This window comes from Notothenia rossii (assembly GCF_949606895.1).
Source record: "Notothenia rossii genome assembly, chromosome: 6".
Taxonomy (NCBI): domain Eukaryota; kingdom Metazoa; phylum Chordata; class Actinopteri; order Perciformes; family Nototheniidae; genus Notothenia; species Notothenia rossii.
Window position 1 is genome coordinate 27,420,269 of NC_136909.1, and position 19,397 is coordinate 27,439,665.

The 19,397-nt window shown below is 40.4% G+C and overlaps 1 protein-coding gene across 1 annotated transcript; it reads left to right on the forward strand.

The window, feature by feature from the left end:
* Nucleotides 1-3,203: 3,203 nt before the first annotated feature.
* On the forward strand, nt 3,204-5,632 carry LOC307045439 (general transcription factor II-I repeat domain-containing protein 2B-like). The gene is made up of 2 exons (XM_079691122.1): nt 3,204-4,216; nt 4,386-5,632. Exons 1-2 carry the CDS (start codon nt 4,167-4,169, stop codon nt 5,254-5,256), a joined length of 921 nt encoding a protein of 306 aa, XP_079547248.1. The 5' UTR covers nt 3,204-4,166; the 3' UTR covers nt 5,257-5,632.
* Nucleotides 5,633-19,397: the final 13,765 nt, after the last annotated feature.

Sequence of the window (19,397 nt, forward strand, 5' to 3'; positions counted from 1 at the left end):
TTCAGTGCAATGCAATGATCTAGTTATGTTTTGCAATGAAGCAAAACATAACTAGACTTTGCAAGGCTCTTTACATTTCAACAAATATCATGTAATTTTAACATCAAAGGTAAATAAGGCTCTTCCCTGGGAAACATAATGATAGCAAATAAACAGGTTGGCCATTATCTCCATGGCAACAATCATCTACCTCGCTACAGTGATGGTTAAACCTTTCATCTATGATACGCAGTTTAATAAGGAAGGATGGCATACCGTAAGAAGAAAACTGAAATAAAAAAAATGACAGTTTAAAGCTGTCTCGATAGAGGAAATTGGGTTTAATGAGAGTGCAAATTATTTCCCTCTCAGAACGACACTGGTAAATGGTCCTTTTAGCCCAGAGAGTCGGACATACAGGCTCTCTCTCTCGCGCGCTGTCTCTCTCTCGCGCCCTCTCAGAAGCAGATGACAGGTACATTTTGAGGCCTTTTCCCAAAATGCAAGGCTATGACATTAAATAAGTGGCTCCAAGAATACTTCAACATTGTTAAAAAAAAAAAGCACTTCGGCAGTTTTGTTTTTCTAGACTTATATTATTTAGCAAATGAGTAGAGCTGGGACATTGTATAACTAACATGTGGGTTTATTTCTACCAAAACCGAAGTTTGTGAATTACCAAATCAAGAAAGGTTTGATGTGTTTAATTTAATATGTATACATTTTGAAGGAAGTGTGTGAGAGTTATTGCTCTGCACAGAGATACATGAGGAAAAAACGCCTTTAAAGCAGCCACATTTTTATATTTGACTTGCGCTACACACACATAATACATCAGCAATTGTTTGTTGTTTATGGAGCTATTTCAGGGTCATAAGTTTTGATCATTCAAAAAAATAAAATGTATTTGAAAAAGTTTTTATCCTGAACTTTGAAAAATACAATGATGTATTCAAAATAAAAATAGGTATTTGAAGTCATTTTTCAGTCACTTTAATGCTGTGCTTCGATTACAGTTTAGGAGCAGGGGCAGTAACTATAGTAACGCAGTGAAGGCGGAGCCGTGACATCATCTTCACCCGAGCACCCCAGAAAAAACAACATCAGCCGTTAGCTGTTTGCACTCAAGCTCCTCATATCTGTTCAGAAACTAGACAAAGGTTAAACAAGTACAAACCACTGACTGTCTGTGTCATGGCGAATACAGTCGCTGGTTTATTTATGTCTGTATAGGCCGTTGTGGGTGTGGACGGTCGGAGCATATAGCCTATATTGCGTTAGCTTAGCCGATCTCCATTTAGACAACAAATCAACTCAAGTTTTATTTATATACACATTTTAAATGATTTTTGGTCGAGCCAAATTGCTGTACATATAACAAAAATACCCTACAGTAAAGACACTCTACAGCTAATACAATAGCACAGTTTGTGCAGAATATCAGTATGAGAAAACGACACCCTCTTTCCTTAGACCCTCACATCGTACAATGAAAAGAGTTTAAAGGAGAAAATGGGAGAAAACGTCAGGGAGAGCAACAGAGGAGGGATCCCTCTCCCAGGACGGACAGACGTGCAATAGATGCCGTGTGTAAATCAAAGAGATAATACATTTTACAGCGTAGGTAGACCAAATGTTTGGAAATGCATGTGCTATAATAAGAAGATCACGCATTTTAACAGGTTTTTCGCCTGCCGCCTGTCTGCAGACTTGTCAGAGCATTAATTCATGGTTTTTACTAACCGGTATCAGTATGTTGTTGCTTCGGCATTTTGAAACGTGTATTACAATTAAATCACGGTCAAATATGTTCATCTTGTTGTATTTGTACCCCCCTTGACAGCGATTCTCTCTCTAGTTTAGCAAACTCAGCCCGACTCAGCCCTGTTTGTTGGCCTCGATAGAACCACGATTTAGTCGGGCGACTCGGGCCAGAAAAAAGGTGAAAAAGTAGCCCCGGGCCAAAACTAGGCCAAGTGGAAGCGCAACCAAAAACGGGCCCGCACGGCTCGGCATGCTTAAAGCGAGCTCCGCGCTGCAGTGGAAACGCGCCATTAGTTTGGCATGCTGAGTGGCAGGCTGGCTCTGTCATGTTGCCTTCAAGGATGTTAGTTAGCGCGAGAAATATAACTCAATACTTTCTATACACAATACTCCCGTGCTTAGTGGTAAACTAAACTGATACCAGCGTCAAAGTTCCGTTAAGCAAGCTGTTGAGCATTGTTATTGGCAACAATCAAGGTATAAGAGCAATAAACTGTGCTAGAATGTGAAATTACGTATCCGCAATCAAGCATTGTCCTTCCCCACTTCCACGTAGCTCCATGAAGGCAGCATAGTATTGGCTTGGTTTTTGAGATCAGAATTAGAATATCTTTATTAGTCCCACAGGGGATACATTTACATTGTTACAGCAGAGAAGAGCCAAACACAGCTTAATGCTACCTAAAGCAAGCATAAAAAAGTATTAAAGATTAAAAAAAGAAATTATATATTTTGTTCAAGTTACACATTTTGCATAATACACACCCTGTAACAGTTCTGCGGATTTAGCAGCCAGGTATATTGCACAGTTTTTAACGGCATATATATATTGAGTTATATTTCTCGCGCTACCTAACATCCATGAAGTCAAAATGACAGAGGGAGGCCTGCCACTCAGGAAGCCAATCTACTCTTTGCTAAGCCCCGCCCCCCCCCAAGCAACATCAGGGCCAAAAGTCTGAATGCGAAAAAAAACGATCTGAAAGCGAAAAAAAACGATCTGAAAGTGGAAAGCGATCTGAAGGTGAAAAGCAATGTGAAACCTGAAAAAACAAGATTTGAAACTGAAAAAAATATTGTTTTGAATCTGAAAACGAAAAATCTGCAACTGAAAAAAATAAGGATTCAAATATCAAAATAGGTATAAAAGTGAAATCTGAAAATAAATATTTTATTCAAAAAAATTGCTGAACTGAATCAAAAATAATATTCAACCTGGAAAATGATTTCAAATACTTATTTTTATTTTGAATACATCATTGTATTTTTCAAAGTTCAGGATAAAAACTTGAACTTTCAAATAAATTGTATTTTTTTCAATGATCAAAACTTATGACCCTGAAATAGCTCCATAGTTGTTGGGCTGAGGGTTGCCGTTAAAAAAATACAAACACAAACGCTGTCCGAACAACACCCACCGGGCAATATACAAATATGTGCCCTTGATAACTAACCTCTAGAGCAGACCTGGGCACTGTACGGCCCCCGGGCCACATACGGCCCTTTGGTTGACTCTGACCGGCCCGTGTAAGGTTAATTGGAAATTACAAAATAAACATATTTTCAAATTTTACCTCATGCATGGACTAAAGCTGCAATGCTTTTATTTTGAAGTTGTTTTTTATTCACGTACATAATGACGCAATACGTCAAATCAAGACGTGCGCGTTATTGGATAATTGTCACAAGACGACTTTAGCGCTCAAAAATGTCAGCTGATGCTAAAAAAAGAAAGGTAGATGCCGAATGTAGGGTTTTCAACAAAAATTGGACTGCTAAGTATTTATTTACTGAAGTCGGAGGTAAAGCCGTGTGTTTAGTTTGCGGGGAGCAGATCGCCGTGTTCAAGGACTACAATTTGAGTCGGCATTACGAGACGAAACACGCGGAGAAATACAAAAACTTGACTGATGCTGAAAGGGCGCGCACATCGAACGCTTTGCTAGCTAAGCTGCAAAAGCAGCAAGGCTTTTTTACCAAGCTTCACACATCCAAGGATGCAGCAACCAAGACCAGCTTCGTGATATCCCACAAAATAGCTAAACACAGTAAGCCATTCTCAGAGGGGGAGTTTGTCAAAGAGTGCTTAGTGGACTCTGCAGCACTAATATGCCCTGAAAAAAAGAAGCCTTTGAGCAAGTCCCGCTGTCCAGGCGAACCGTGACGAGAAGGATCGAGGACATTGCGGGGAATCTGGAGCTTCAGCTGCAACATGAAGTGGCAAGTTTTGACTTTATCTCCTTGGCTTTGGACGAGAGCTGTGATGTCCGCGACACAGCGCAGTTACTCGTATTTGTCCGTGGGATAACGCCGGACTTCAAGATTACGGAGGAGCTGGCAGCAATGCGGCCGATGAAAGGGACGACGACAGGGAGCGATCTGTTCACGGAGGTAAATGCGTGCATGGACACGCTGGGACTGAAATGGGACAGACTGGCAGGTGTCACAACAGACGGTTGTCCAAATCTTACAGGTAAAAATGTTGGACTTTTGAAACGTATGCAAGATAAAGTGACTGAAATCGACGCAGATCAGAAATTGGTATTTTTGCATTGTATTATACACCAACATGTGTTGTGCAAGTCAGTGCTAAAAATTCACCATGTTATTGATGTTGTTACTAAAATAGTAAACTTCATCAGGGCACGGGCATTGAATCACAGACAGTTTGTTGCACTTTTGGAGGAGCATGAGACTGAGCATAGTGACATCGGCTACCACACAGCTGTCAGATGGCTCAGCCTGGGCAAAGTGCTAAAAAGAGTTTGGGACCTGAAAGCAGAGATTCAAGAGTTTTGTGAGAAGAAAGGCAAAGACATCCCAGAGCTCTCAGACGAGGACTGGATGGCAGATTTTGCATTTGCTGTTGATGTGACTGCACTGATGAATGAACTGAACACCAAACTGCAAGGCAAGGGCCTTTTTGTTCATGAAATGCACAGCCTGGTGAAGGCTTTCATGAGAAAGATGCAGTTTCTTTCAAGCCAGCTGGAGAGCAACACTCTCACTCACATGCAAACCCTGAAAGAAGTCACACCATCAGCTGATCACCTCCGCAGGTACTCATCCATGTTAGGAGCATTGCATGGTGAGTTTTCAAGGCGATTTGAAGATCTCCGAACAATCGAGGATGAAATGCTCATGATTTCCTCTCCCTTTACCTGCAGTATGGATAATGCACCCAGTGATGTTCAGCTGGAACTCATTGACCTGCAGTCTGATGCAGTACTGGCAGAGCGCTTTAAGTCAGGATCTCTGCTGGATTTCTACTCTTCTCTCGAGGAGGAGAACTTTCCAAACATGAGGAGACATGCTCAGAAGATGTTGGTTCTCTTTGGCTCTACCTACATATGTGAACAAACATTTTCAAAGATGAAGTTTATGAAATCCAGGTATAGATCCTCTCTCACTGATGATCATCTGTCAGCTGTGCTTCGCATCTCCACCTCAGACATTCAACCTGACTTCGATGCACTCGTTAAAGCCCAGCAGAGACTAGATTTCTCTCACTGAACAAGAAAAAAGAACTTAAAAACACCAAATGAGGTGGTTAGACTACAAATGTAGGCATGTAAAGGAACCAACTAGCAGTGAACTGGGACACTTTCTTTGGAAGCCTTTTCTCAAAATCACAGTTCAGTGATGTTCAGTGACAGTTCAATATGATGTATCTTGCTGAATGTTTGGAGCACAAAGACAATGTTGTGATGTCGTAAGAATGCTAAGAACCTTTACACAACTTTCCAACAGTATATGAAACTCAAAATGTGTTTTGTAGTGAATGCGACTGAAAATGTTCACTAATATGAGTCAGAAATGGTGAAAAACGTTCACATTTTGTTTACCATTGTTTTGGGAAATTTGATTGAATAAATTACATTTTTTGTAAGGCAACCTCACTTTTTCATTGCTCAACTATAACATATACTCTTACCAGCTTGTCAAAACAATGTTATTTACTGCTTTTTATAAAGAAATACAATTAATATTATGCAGAATTGAGTTCAGCCTTTTGGCCCGGCCCTCCACAATATTTTTTGTTTCTCATGTGGCCCCATGGAAAAAATAATTGCCCACCCCTGCTCTAGAGCCAGGGGCGGACTGGGAGGAAAAAGTGGCCCGGGGATTAATTGACAGACAGGCCCACACCCCTCCAGGGAGTGGCCGGAACACTTACAAATGTGGGCCGGTAGGATTTAGTCAAAGAAAAAAAAAAAAAAAAAAGTTAAATTTTTTTTTTTTGGACCTCCAGCCCACGCACAGCACCGGCCCACTGGGAAAACTCCCGGTATTCCCAATGGCCAGTCCGCCCCTGTCTTGAGCCCAACAAATAACAAAATGTCTGACATATCTGTACATTGTGTTAAGTTAAAATATTAATAAAGATCATACTCAAAAATCTACTTCTACATAACCTGATTATCTGATGGCAGAAATATGTTACTGACGATGGAACACTTCTAAAGACAATATGAACATACAGAAATGTTAAACGCTGGTTTTCTTGATGACAGTCGTTTCGCTCTGCATTTACCTTAGTTTGAAGTGTTGTAGGGTGTTAAAACTCTTACTTGAAATGAGGGCAGAGACGGTTTATTGACTGGCAGGTGCCACTGAACAGTGTGCGCCGTTAGAAGCCTTCCTGTGTTATTTACACTGTGACAGGGTGCCATCGCTGCTGACTGCGGCAAAGCACACGTGCACATGGGCTGCTGTCACCTGGAAGGAGCGTGCGTAATGAAAGGCTTCACTTCAGAGACCAGAGAACTCTCAGATCATTATAATGAAGACACACACACACAGACACACATACACACACAATCCTCCAAGAAGCTGCTCAAGTAAATATATTTCAGTCAACATGTATGCATAAAGGCAAACCCTATTAGTTACCAAACACACGCATGCACACACACACACACACACACACACACACACACACACACACACACACACACACACACACACACACACACACACACACACACACACACACACACACACACACACACACACACACACACACACACACACACGCACGCGCGCGCGCACACACACACGCACATACAAAAGGTATGTGTGTTCACACTCCTACAGGATGTTAAATTGGACTCACATTTTTTGAAAAATTGCTTGGGTATATTAAACATGCGTATTGATGTAAAAATAAGCAAATATCTAAATGAGCTTCATGGAGGTCTTTGAAATAGAAAGTCAGAAAGGAAGCTATTGATTTTCATATTTTCTCCAGGCGAGGAGTTTCAAATGCAGAGACACCATATGAAATTAGACATGTTTGTCTTAGACAAACAGCGTGGCGAGCTACAGTTCTTCATTACAAACATTACATCTCATGCCTATTTTCTTCTTTACAGCTCATTATTTTTTACTTTTAATTGTTCTTTTTTTACTGAAAGTGCCCATGAGGGTGCTAGTATTGTTTATTTGAAAGGTGTAAAGTATTTTCTAATCTCAATACTTCTTCGGATTTTCATGTATAATGATAAAGGAGAAACAGTATGACGTATACTTCTTAAATATGTGATTTACATTAGATCAAGCTTTCAGCCTGCCAAATGAGATTCCACCAATAGTTATTTAAATTTGAATATGTTATCTGTATGTGCTGACATGCTACATAGTTTAAACTGCAGAATGATATGGCAACTGAAATACTAAAATGGTTTCAGTTGCCTTAACAGTTGTCTTACCTCTGCATTTTAAGAGGGTATGGGGAATGTGATTAGATTATTTATGGACTGGCCTGTTGAGCCTCTGTTTGATACTGTTGGTATTTGTAGGCAAGATTGAGGTTTGTTTTGAAGCAAGTATATAACTTTACAGGTATACAAATAGTATTACAATGGACTTGGTGGTTGGTATTGAAAATTATTCTGTGGGATTCTGCAGAAACTGAGAAAAAATAAGGAAAAATAAAATAGAGGGAAGGTGGAAAAAAAAGGAACTGCTATTGGAAATGTGAAATATATTTATATCGTATGTGTTTATGTATTTGGTAATGTACTTCTTTCCCCTTGAATGATGTGAACACATTTCACCTACTCTCATGCATGTAGTAAAACAGTGCAGTGTGCAAAGAGTACCCTCTGTCGTCATAATGTCAACTCTTATAATTGCTAGACTGCAGAGAAAAATAAAACAGTTGCTGAAACCGTTGTTCTCCAGTAATACAATCTTCTACCTGCAGGCAATGGAAGCAGAGCGCTCACTGCACACACACTCTGCACACACACTCTGCCCTGCCGTCACATATCCACACACATCATAAATATCGCTCTTATTAAAACAATGAAGACCTAAAAACAGAACCAATAATGTATACCAGGTTTTCTCAACTGGTCAGTCCTCGGGACCCCCTTTTTACTTTGTCAATAAATCGCGACCCAACATTTCGAACCACAATCTATTCAACAAAAAATCGTGCTGTAATATATACGCTTTTCAGCAAACATTATGAATTAAAGTGAAGTACAGGGCATATATCCCTTATATCCCTTCACAGAACTAAAGTATGCTTTTAAAAAAGGTTTAATGAGATGATGGAATCAAAGCTGAACTGTGTAACATAAAAAGGCACACATGCTGAAAAACCAAATCCTAGAAGGGGGGTCTGGGGGGATTCTCCCCCAGGAGATTTTTAGAAATAAACTACGCATTCTGGTACACTCTGAGAAGAAAATAAATAAATCTATTACTACCCGACATATTAATAATATGTTATGCCATTGTTTGTTTTTCACTTTGTTCTGACAGCTTGCTGCTCCTCACAGAGAGAAGAGCAAAGAGGAGATAGTCTGTGTGAATTACTTTAAATTGTGGGTAAGGGTCAACATTATCAAAGATGTTTTATTGAGAAGATGATCAATACAACAGAAGTTTTCAAAACCTTTTATGGTCTCCGGTACTTCCAGTCCAACGCCTGCTGCATGTACAGTGTTAGAAAATCGGGCCTTCAAAATAAAAGTTTGACTTTTTCCCCAAAAAATAAAAAAAAGTTTCAATTTTCTTTTTTCAATTTTTTTTTCTTCACTCACACATCCGCGACCCACTCGAAACGGGTCCGCGACTTTTGGGTCGTGACCCACCAGTTGAGAACCACTGCTGTATACTGTACGGTTTCTAACTGCAGGGCATTGGTATACCTTTTCTAGAATTGGTATACAGTGCAACACCACATTGGGGGTATGAGGTTTACAATATGAATTCAAACAAATGGACCATTTATTGATTAGCTTAGCAGAAAAATGTAGCCTGACTGTCTGAAAGTGAAATAAAAATAAGCAGTTCTTCTAAATCTCAGTAATTTACATGTCAAATGTTGAATAATGTGTACACACGAATGTAAAGAAGTTGTGCATTGATGAATAATTACGTGCAATTTTCTTGGCGATTTCCTGAACTTGCACATTTAATTTGCAGTTATTTTGCAGTTGTTTAGTGTTGATAAGGAAAATCAATAAATCAAACTATGCATTGAAGATGTTTTTAGTATTTAGGTTTTGGTTTAAAATTGTGTGTTGAATCAGCAAATGAATATTGAAACCTTACAGATGGAATCCATAATCCAACCACACCCCCTTTTTATTTTTCTACTGACTTTGTACATTAACCTTTTAAGCTTGCAGGAATCATTACGTTTGATAGAGTTTGTCTTGACGTACACAATGGCTTCTGACACATACAGGTATATTTCTAAACATGGCTTGGTCATTATGGTCATCCGCTCCCTTCACTGGCTTCCAGTAACTGCTAGAATCCACTTCAAGACACTGGTACTTGCGTACCAAGCTGTGAATGGATCTGGCCCTTCCTACATCCAGGACATGGTTAAACCGTACACCCCAGCACGTGCACTCCGCTCTGCATCAGCCAAACAGCTCGCTGCACCCTCACTGCGAGGGGGACCCAAGTTCCCATCAGCAAAAACACGTGGGTTTGCTATCCTGGCTCCAAAATGGTGGAATGGGCTCCCCATTGAAATCAGGACAGCAGAAAGCTTACACATCTTCTGGCGCAGACTGAAAACTCATCTCTTTCGACTCCACTTCGAGCGATAGAACTATTAACAAAGCACTTGTATACTAATAAAGGACTGGCTTATCTAAAGCCAGTTGAGTAGCACTTGAAATTTTTTAGCTCTATGAAACCTGATGTACTTATATGATTCTTTATTTAGTTGGTCGAACGCACTTATTGTAAGTTGCTTTGGATAAAAGCGTCAGCTAAATGCAATGTAATTAATAGTATATCTCAAATTCAACGCTGACCACCATGTGAGTCATTACCTGGAATGCATTGTGTATGTAAACAGGCTCAGTGGCTAAGAGAGATTGAGAGGGAGATGAAGATGGACAGGAGAAAGCTGATGCATTTCTGATGTATTCCAGGAAAAGGTCACAGACACTCTGAGCCAGTCAGACACTGGTGAGCTATTGAGCTAATCTTAAATTCATATTCACACCATGTCCAAGTCATAATGATAATGACGTCAATAATCAGTGGCAATAACAATCCAGCTTTGTTTTTGTGCGCTACTGAAGGTTAGTGTGAGAGCAGGAGGGGTTTAATTAAAAAACTGTTTAATGTTTTCACCTTAACAGTTTTACACTTGTTTAATCAACAATACTTAAACTGAGTTTTCACGCCATCACTGCTCCTCTTCCTCCTCAAAGTGTATTAGTTTTCCAGCTGATACTATTTATAACTTTAAAAATGTTGCTGCATTTTTAACCCTGTCTTTAACATTTCCTTTCATGTCTGTTCCCACCATGACTCACTGTTGGCGCAAATCAAAATAACAAATTCAGAATCACCCAAGGATGTAGCAGTTATCATATTACCCCGTTTATAAAACAGAATTGTTAATGACGGTAAACTTCTCACATGGAAACAGATTCACAAACTCAGTTGACGCATTGCTTTCTTACAGCAGCAAACATGGATTCTTGTCATATAAATATATATTGTAGTGGGTATTTCTATTTTCGTAATGTTTTCAGACCTTTAGCATTTTGACCCAAATGTGATTGTAAAGTTGACCAGAGACAAAATTCAGAGACACCTGTAATGTATCCTGTCAGAGACAAAGTGTTGACCTGATCGGTGGACAGAGAATTACACTCCAACTTTGTGGACACATACAGTACACAGTCACTGCGCAGCAAAGGGCGGCGATGCTCTGGTTTGACGCTGGCGCCTTGTTTGTCAGAGTTTAAAAGGCTAACCTTTTAAAAAGCAGTCCTATTGATATTGGCACTCAGTCGCACAGCAGCCACATCTGTTCTTATTTAGACACACACTTGTTGTGCAATGTAATGTAATGTAATGTTAACATTATTGTAAATCTATGTGAAAGACAGGAAATAATAGTGCAATTATGGTAAAATTGCTATGTTTTGGATTGAAACATATGTACTTGTAAAAATGTGGCTGTATTCTTTAATCCTCTTCATCCATTAAAGTCAGACTTTGACCATGAGAGACATTTATGAATAGCTTAAAAACCGAACTTCTCCGGTATTCTGTTCTTCAACCTGCGTTTTTATGTTGTGTGTGTGTGTGTGTGTGTGTGTGTGTGTGTGTGTGTGTGTGTGTGTGTGTGTGTGTGTGTGTGTGTGTGTGTGTGTGTGTGTGTGTGTGTGTGTGTGTGTGTGTGTGTGTGTGTGTGTGTGTGTGTGTGTGTGTGTGTGTGTGTATGTGTGTGTGTGTGTGTGCGAGAGCAACAGTGTGTAACCCATGCACACCTGCTAAAAGGTATAATGTAAACCTTTCTTGCTTGTTTTTTTCTTTTTTTTTGTTGAACATCTTAAATGTCAATTGAAAATGGTTTTGATTGTCGCAAATTAAATGCATAGGTTATTATGCAAGTGTGGCTTTTTCATTTGTTTATAAACTGTGAACAAATGTGTGAACTATATTTTCTTGGAATTACATTTGCAGCAGTTTTGAACCACACAGTTTCTCTCTACCATAATCACTGTATGACAAATAGATTTTAATTCTTTCATTCAGCATCCTTAGGTGCTATAGTACAGTGTATTCTTAATGCAAAGGTAATTATCTCTGGACAAGCCAACAATGCCTATTGGAGTAAAAAAGAGAAAAGTGAGTTGAGTGAAACAACAATTATCATTGAAAAACAGGAGGAACAATGAGATATATAGAAAATATAGGAAACCGGAACAAAGCAAGGAATGCTGAAAAGCAAGTATAGTTCCTAAAGTGAGAGCATCGGCAAGTCTCCAGTGTTCAGACAACAGCTTGAGAAAGCAGCAGCAAAGTGCTGAGAACAAATGAGAAAATCAGCAATAAGAGAGAAGCAGTGCAGAAAGGTTAAGAATGTCTTGTCAATAAAAAAACTGCAGAATTGAGCACAATAAGTGGGCGAGAGCAGTGTTGCAAAAATAACGGTGTACAGCAGAGTTCATAGAGCAATGCAGTGCATGTGTTCTCCTTGGTCTGAAAAAGACTGCTGCATCGAGACAGTGACAGAACATGATGGTACTGAATTGATTGGCCCAAAATCATGCGCCATGACAACAGAGACTAACTTTTTGAAGCACAGCGTTTATACATGAAAGTCAGAAGTGCAATTATCCCCCTGAACCTTTGAATGATCTCTTCAAAGTCACACTATAACTTGCATTATGCTTCTTTCTGTTTATTTCTGTGTGTGTGTGTATTTATGCAAGTTTGATTTGTTGGGCCTGCCTGATGTCTTGAATAATATATGAATATGGGAAGCATACATATGCAATGTTTTAGTGAGTTTTAGATGAGTGTCATTTTGAGAATGTATTAGCGTCTGAACATTTGCAAACAGTATTGCAGCTTCTGTGAAAGTCTGCCGTGGCTGTTTAGGTTATTTATGTGTCTGTGTGTGTTTCGTTTGTGTGCTTATGTGTGTGTTAATGGGGATAACGGCTCTCCGCAGTGATGGAATATTGATGGGACATAAACATGACGTCCTCTGACTACAGTGCCCTGGAGGGCCATAAAACATGAGGAGGCTCTCACATTACAACTCTCCAACAACAGCAGCAGTCGTTTAGCTGCTGACCCACACAGTTTCAGAAGAACATACATGTACATGCACGGATGTGGTTTTTCAAAACATAGACTGTTTATCAAACCATATGCACTATACTGCAAGTAAGGATGAAATACAGTTTGTCGTGTAATAGTGCTTTACAAACTGTGCCAATGGTATTAAATGGTATTTTCTTTCTCTTAAAAGGTCAAATCCATATTTAATTTAATTGATATTAGATGTATTAACTATGAAACCTAAAATTCAATTTAGTCAGGGCATTTACAAAAGTTAGCTCAGTGCTGGGTCTAAAGTTTACTTTGTTGACTACAGGGCAAAGGAATCGGTCATAATACCCTCTCAATCTCAGTTAATAGATTCAGACAGGCCACTGGTCCCCTAGCTGGAGCACAGATTCAGTAAACTGTACTCTCAGAGTGAGAAAATACCTATTCTCTTGATGTTTCTTCAATGCTCCTTTTGAGAATTGTTGCTCAGTCGGTATACATCGAGCTCGTTGCAAACATAAATACAATTCACCTCAACCACTCCCTCTGGTCTTTGCAAAACACTAATTACCATCATATGAGGGTCAAAGTACCGGTATGCAGGCAAGTAGGCAGGTAAACTATAGGTTTAAATCTTGAGTGGTGTGTCAGTGACTCTGTGTATGAATCACAAAGTCAAGTATAGAAATCGTGCAGCACAATGTGTGATATTTTGCATGGAAATTGTTTGTTTGCTCTTTTCCTATTTTCAGCCACTGCACTTTGCAGGTTAATCCCCATGTTTTTGTTCAGGTTTCAGATGCATTCGTCTGTCTTTTAGTGCACTATATGTCTTAGTATCTAATAGTATATAATAACAGTGGCGATGCAGATATGAACAACCTGTAATCTAAGGCAATTTGTCATAACTTGCAGGTAGTGTAGGCACAAACATACAATAGCTGAAGTCATAAACCTGTCCTTTTTCTCTTTTTGAAACATGGTGTTTTATTTATTTGTGTCTTAAACTACAAGAAATCGTAAAAAACTAGAATACATACAAAAAAACATCATCCCCCGCTGGAAATATGAATTCATAAATGAGTCGCAGAGGCAGTGTGTGATGCTCTTCTTTTCATGACATCATTATGTATCAGCACATTATCTCAGCCCATGAGACGCCCGGGGGCCCATTTAAAACCCACCGTTACATTACAACAATACAAAACTGTCAATTATTTTCATTTTACAATTGAGCCACTGTGTTGACACTCAAACTAGAGTGATTTACTGTTTAATGTCAAAGGCATGTTATATTTCCAGTGTGTGGAATTAAACCATCAATCTATTCAGCTTTCAGAAGAGTTCATACAACACCTGACCAGAGTGACCACTTTCCACCTTGTGCATTCCTCCTATTTACTACAATAAAATAAATGTTCTTTGAAATAGTGGCATTGCATTCACCTGCATAAAGACAGACAATGATCCCTTTTTTAGAATACCTTTTCAGTTTTTTTGTATCAAGATTGCCAAATGTGACTGCATGCACACTTCCTGTCAGTGCTGTCCATTTTCCAAAGTGAACCTTAAGTTTTATATGAACAAAAAAATAAAAAAGCCGGTAAACAGTCAGTGAAAATCAGACCCTAATCAGTCTATCACCGTTTTTTATGTTTCCTTTTCTAAAAGTATGTCCTGGGAAAAAACGTAACATCGATCAAATACTTTTTTCTATATAAGACTGAGCTTAGAGTCAGGGCCTGCAAGAATATGATCACAGAGTGCATTCTTGTTCTTTTGGAACCCATATCAAATACCAAATTCATCCTCTGACTGCCTTTTGAAATACTTTAGCAGATCACTTTTTTCTTCAATTGTGTTGTGCCTCTAGATGCTTGCACATCTTTGCAGTTTATAAGAATGCTTTGTTTACCTGGAAAACATACTTTTCTTTGGTCTGTGTTCAATTGCTTACTCAAATAAAAGTGTAACTTCTTAAATACATCAAACCGCCGTGGCAGACATCTGTCCAGCTTCAACTCTAAAAGCTCAGAAAAAGAAAATAATTTGTTTATGCAAATAAGTTAATCACTTCAGTCACTTGATCTCGATGTTAGACTTGCCCCCTCTTTTCCTCTGTCTTCCATTTCTTTCTGTGTTTCTGCCCCTCTTTCTTCTTCTCGCTTGTCCCGTTAGTTCTCTTGACATTTAGAAACAATATTACAGGGAGGCGTGTGGCGCAGTGGATAGAGCCTTGGGGTTGGGATCAGGGGATCAACAGGTTCTAACAAGTAACATGTAATATTCATTGACCACTTGAAGTCCTTCAGGACGCTGTTCAGTTTTCCTGTTAATGTGTTGCTCTAAACGTCCCCTCCATCACCTCTCTATTCTCAATCTGTTTCTTTGTGTTCTCTATCAAACTGTAATTATCTTTTGTTGTTTTATTTTCATTCTCACCCATTTTCAGCGTTCAAGGTTCAAGGTTCTTTATTTAGTCATATGAACATAGCTACAGTGTAGTTATGTCGATGAAAATCTTGTGTCACAGGCTTCTCCAACAGTGCAACACAAAACACAGATAAACAGAACAATATAGTGCAAGTAAATAGTAAATAGTAATAAAACAAAAAAAAAAAGATTTAAAGTGAAATTGTGCAATAACAGTCTATATGCAAGTTATTTAAATATGGTAAATAGATAAATAATTTTAAAATAATAATTATAGTGTCTGTTTCTCCGTCTCTGGGCCTTTCTCATTTCACTAATTTCCCCTCCTCGACTCCTCGAATCCTCGGTCCTCCGGTAGTGACCCGGAAATGGCTTTCAGCGCGCCATGTTGAGGAACATCTAATTTCTCTAAATGCACATCGAGGACCACGATACGATACGATACGATAATACTTTATTTGTCAGATCGAGTCTGAAATCTGACTTGCGTCACAACAGCTCCATGTCCAACATCAACAGACAAGTATCCAGACACAATACATGAAACACAAACAACAAAACATTTAACGTAACAGCACAATCAGTGAGAGAAAACATGCTCAAAGAGCCTTCAGCGTGCATTTGATCTGGGATTTAGCTCTGTATTTACTGTGAGGATTGACTGATGCACAAAGGAGTGCTTCAGTCTGACTTTATAGAATCGTGGGACCCTGTATCTCCGATTAGAAGGTAGCAGTTCATATTCACTGTTCAGAACATAGTTTGGGTCAGAGATGATGTTGTTGGACAGCCTCACTAGGATGTTATGATAGGCTGAGTCATAGAGTCTCTGACAGGGTTGACCAACAATCTTTGAGCAGAATTTTAACAGGTCGGAGCAGCTTTGATTTTAAATCTGCTGACAAACATTTGTACCAGGTAGTGTTGCAGTACTTCAGAATAGACATGATCACAGATGTAAAGAACAACAGAAGAATTTCTCTGCTCGCCCCAAAAGACCTAAGACGGCAGAGAAAATAAATTCTTTGTTTTGTCCTTTTGCACAGATATTCAATGTGATCCTTCCATGACAGCAGACGGTCAATCATTACACCCAAGTATTTATACAGTATGAAACTCCCTGCTTGATTTCATCTGTATGGATGACAATGGGGACTTTATGGGTGTCAGATGGTGAGCCAAAAATGATTTCCTCAGTTTTCTTGGTGTTGATCTCAAGAGCATTGTTATCAGTCCACTCAACCACCTGATTTACAGCCTGTTGGTGCAGCTCGTCTGTGTTACTGAGCAGAGATATTATTGCAGTGTCATCAGAGTACTTAATGATGACTTGATTTTGTGTGTTGGTACGACAATCATCAGTGTATAGAGTAAAGAGCACAGCTGAACTCAAACAGCCCTGGGGGGCACATTGGTTGTGATGGAAGATGACAGGGTTTTGTTAACCGTCACAAGTTGCTCTCTACTAGTGAGCAAAGCAGCATACCAGTAAATCAGGTATGGATTTACTTCCATTTTGGCCATTTTTGACACCAAGATGTCTGCTTGTATTGTGTTGAATGCTGATGAGAAGTCTAGGAAGAGGGCTCTTGCATAGGTGTTGCGTTTATCTAAATGTTTAGTGATGATGTGAACCAGAGTGGCCACAGCATCTTCCGTGCCGCACCCTTGTTTATAGGCAAATTGGTATGGATCCAGTTTGTCTTGTGTTGTACTGATAAGAAATCGGAGCAGAATTCTTTCTATCCATCCATCCATCTTCTTCCGCTTATCCGTGGTCGGGTCGCGGGGGTAGCAGTTCCAGCAGAGAGCCCCAAACTTTCTTTTCCCTGGCCACATCAACCAGCTCTGACTGGGGGATCCCAAGGCACTCCCAGGCCAGCGAAGAGATATAATCCCTCTACCTGGTCCTAGGTCTACCCCTTGGTCTCTTCCCAGCTGGACGTGCCTGGAACCCCTCCCTAGGGAGGCGCCCAGGTGGCATCCTAACTAGGTGCCCGAACCACCTCAACTGTCTCCTTTCGACGCGAAGAAGGAGCGGTTCAGCTCCGAGTTCCTCCCGGATGACTGAACTTCTCACCTTATCCCTAAGGGAGACACCAGCCACCCTGCGGAGAAAATCCATCTCGGCCGCTTGTACCCGCAGTCTCGTTCTTTCGGTCATGACCCATCCTTCATGACCATAGGTGAGGGTAGGAACAAAAATGGCCCGGTAGACAGAGAGCTTTGCCTTCTGGCTAAGCTCCCTTTTTGTCACAACGGTGCGGTAAAGCGACTGCAGTACCGCTCCCGCTGCTCCGATTCTCTGACCCATCTCACGCTCCATTGTTCCCTCACTCGAGAACAATACCCCGAGATACTTGAACTCCTTCACTTGGGGTAAGGACTCATTCCCTACTCAGAGTGTAAAGTCCATCGGTTTCCTGCTGAGAACCATGGCCTCAGATTTGGAGGTGCTGATGCTCATCCCAGCCGCTGCACACTCGGTTTCGAACCGATCCAGTGAGTGCTGAAGGTCGCAGACCGATGAAACCATCAGAACCACATCATCTGCAAAAAGCAGTGGTGCAATCCTTAGTCCACCGAACTGCAGACCCCCTCCCCCACGACTACGCCTCGAAATCCGATACATGTATATTACAAACATGATTGGTGACAAAGCGCAGCCTTGGCGGAGGCCAACCCTCACCGGAAATGTGTCCGACTTACTGCCGAGGACCCGGACACAGCTCTCGCTTTGGGAGTACAGAGATTGGATGGCCCTGAGTAGAGACCCCCTCACCCCATACTCCTGCAGCACCTCCCACAGTAACTCCCTGGGAACCCGGTCATACGCCTTCTCCAAGTCTACAAAACACATGTAGACTGGATAAGCGTACTCCCAGGCCCCAAGACACGGATTTCCCAATAATTCTTTCTAGTGATTTCATAATCACTGAGGTGGGGGCTATTGATCTGTAGTCCTTATGTTCTTTTGGGCATGGAATTTTGGGTAGCGGTTTGATGTGTGAAGTTTTCCATGACAGAGGGATGGTGTGCGTGTCAATAGAAGCCTGAAAGATGGGTTGCCACACTGGAGCCAGCTCAGTAGCAAAGTTTTTCAGCAGAAAACCGCTGCACCCATCTGGCCCAGCCGCTTTCTTGGTGTTGGTGCACCGAAATGTTTTTCTGACCTCTTCAACATTGATGGTAATTTTTTCAGAGGAAGCAGGTATTATAGTTTTGAGCATTTCAGTGCACTTTATCTTTATCCAGTGACTCAAAACGGGTAAAGAACGTGTTTAGTTCGTTAGCAAAACAAAATTCATTGTTCGTCACAATAGGTTTAGCTGAGGATGACATTCCTGTTATGGTTTTCATGGTGTCCCATACCTTTTGGGGGTTTTTGGCTTTAAAAGCATTTTCCAAAAGCTCTCTGTGTGGCAGTTTTGGTTCCCTCAATTTGACTTTCAGTTCTTTCTCTGTCTGTTTAAGATTTATTATTTGGATAGATTTGTATTTCTTTAGTGGGAACAACTAGTTCTACACAGAAGTTAATATAGTCATTGGTAACAATAGTTATTTCATCTAGTGAACCTTCCTGAAAAATGTTCCAATTTGTCCCATCAAAACAGGCTTTCAACTGTTCCCTACTTTCATTTGTCCATGTCCTTATTACTTTCTTTTCCGGTTTACTTCTCTTCAGTTTGGTCTTATACACTGGTATCATATTCACAAAATTATGATCAGAGTTCAGTATTGGTGGTCTACATTTAGTCACATAGGGTCCTTTAACATTTACGAAGCATTTGTCCAGGATATTGTTTTTTCTGGTGTGATCCTTAACATACTGTTGGAACCCAGGTAACACAGTCTCTAGGCGACATTGGTTCATGTCCCCGAGCACTATTGCCGGTGCATCGGGGTGGCTGAGTTGCAGCTTGTGAACACAGTCAGCGATGGAGCCATGAGGCACGTAAACAACAAACAGTAAAATACACCCGAATTCTCTAGGCAGATAGAAGGGTCTTAACGTCATGCCGAGAATTTCTACGTTGGGATCAAAGGTTTTACATTTTACTGAGTATGATCGGCACCACAGATCATTAATATACACACATACCGCCTCCTCTGGTTTTCCCCGAGTTCGCATCCCTGTCTGCTCGAACAAGGGTGAATCCGGG

What these genes read in the sequence shown, in the direction of transcription:
- LOC307045439 (XM_079691122.1), top strand. Translation starts at nt 4,167, where the DNA reads ATGGGACAGACTGGCAGGTGTCACAACAGACGGTTGTCCAAATCTTAC. An exon ending in CGGTTGTCCAAATCTTACAG is followed by an intron (nt 4,217 to 4,385) that starts GTAAAAATGTTG and finishes AAACTTCATCAG; the next exon opens with GGCACGGGCATTGAATCACA.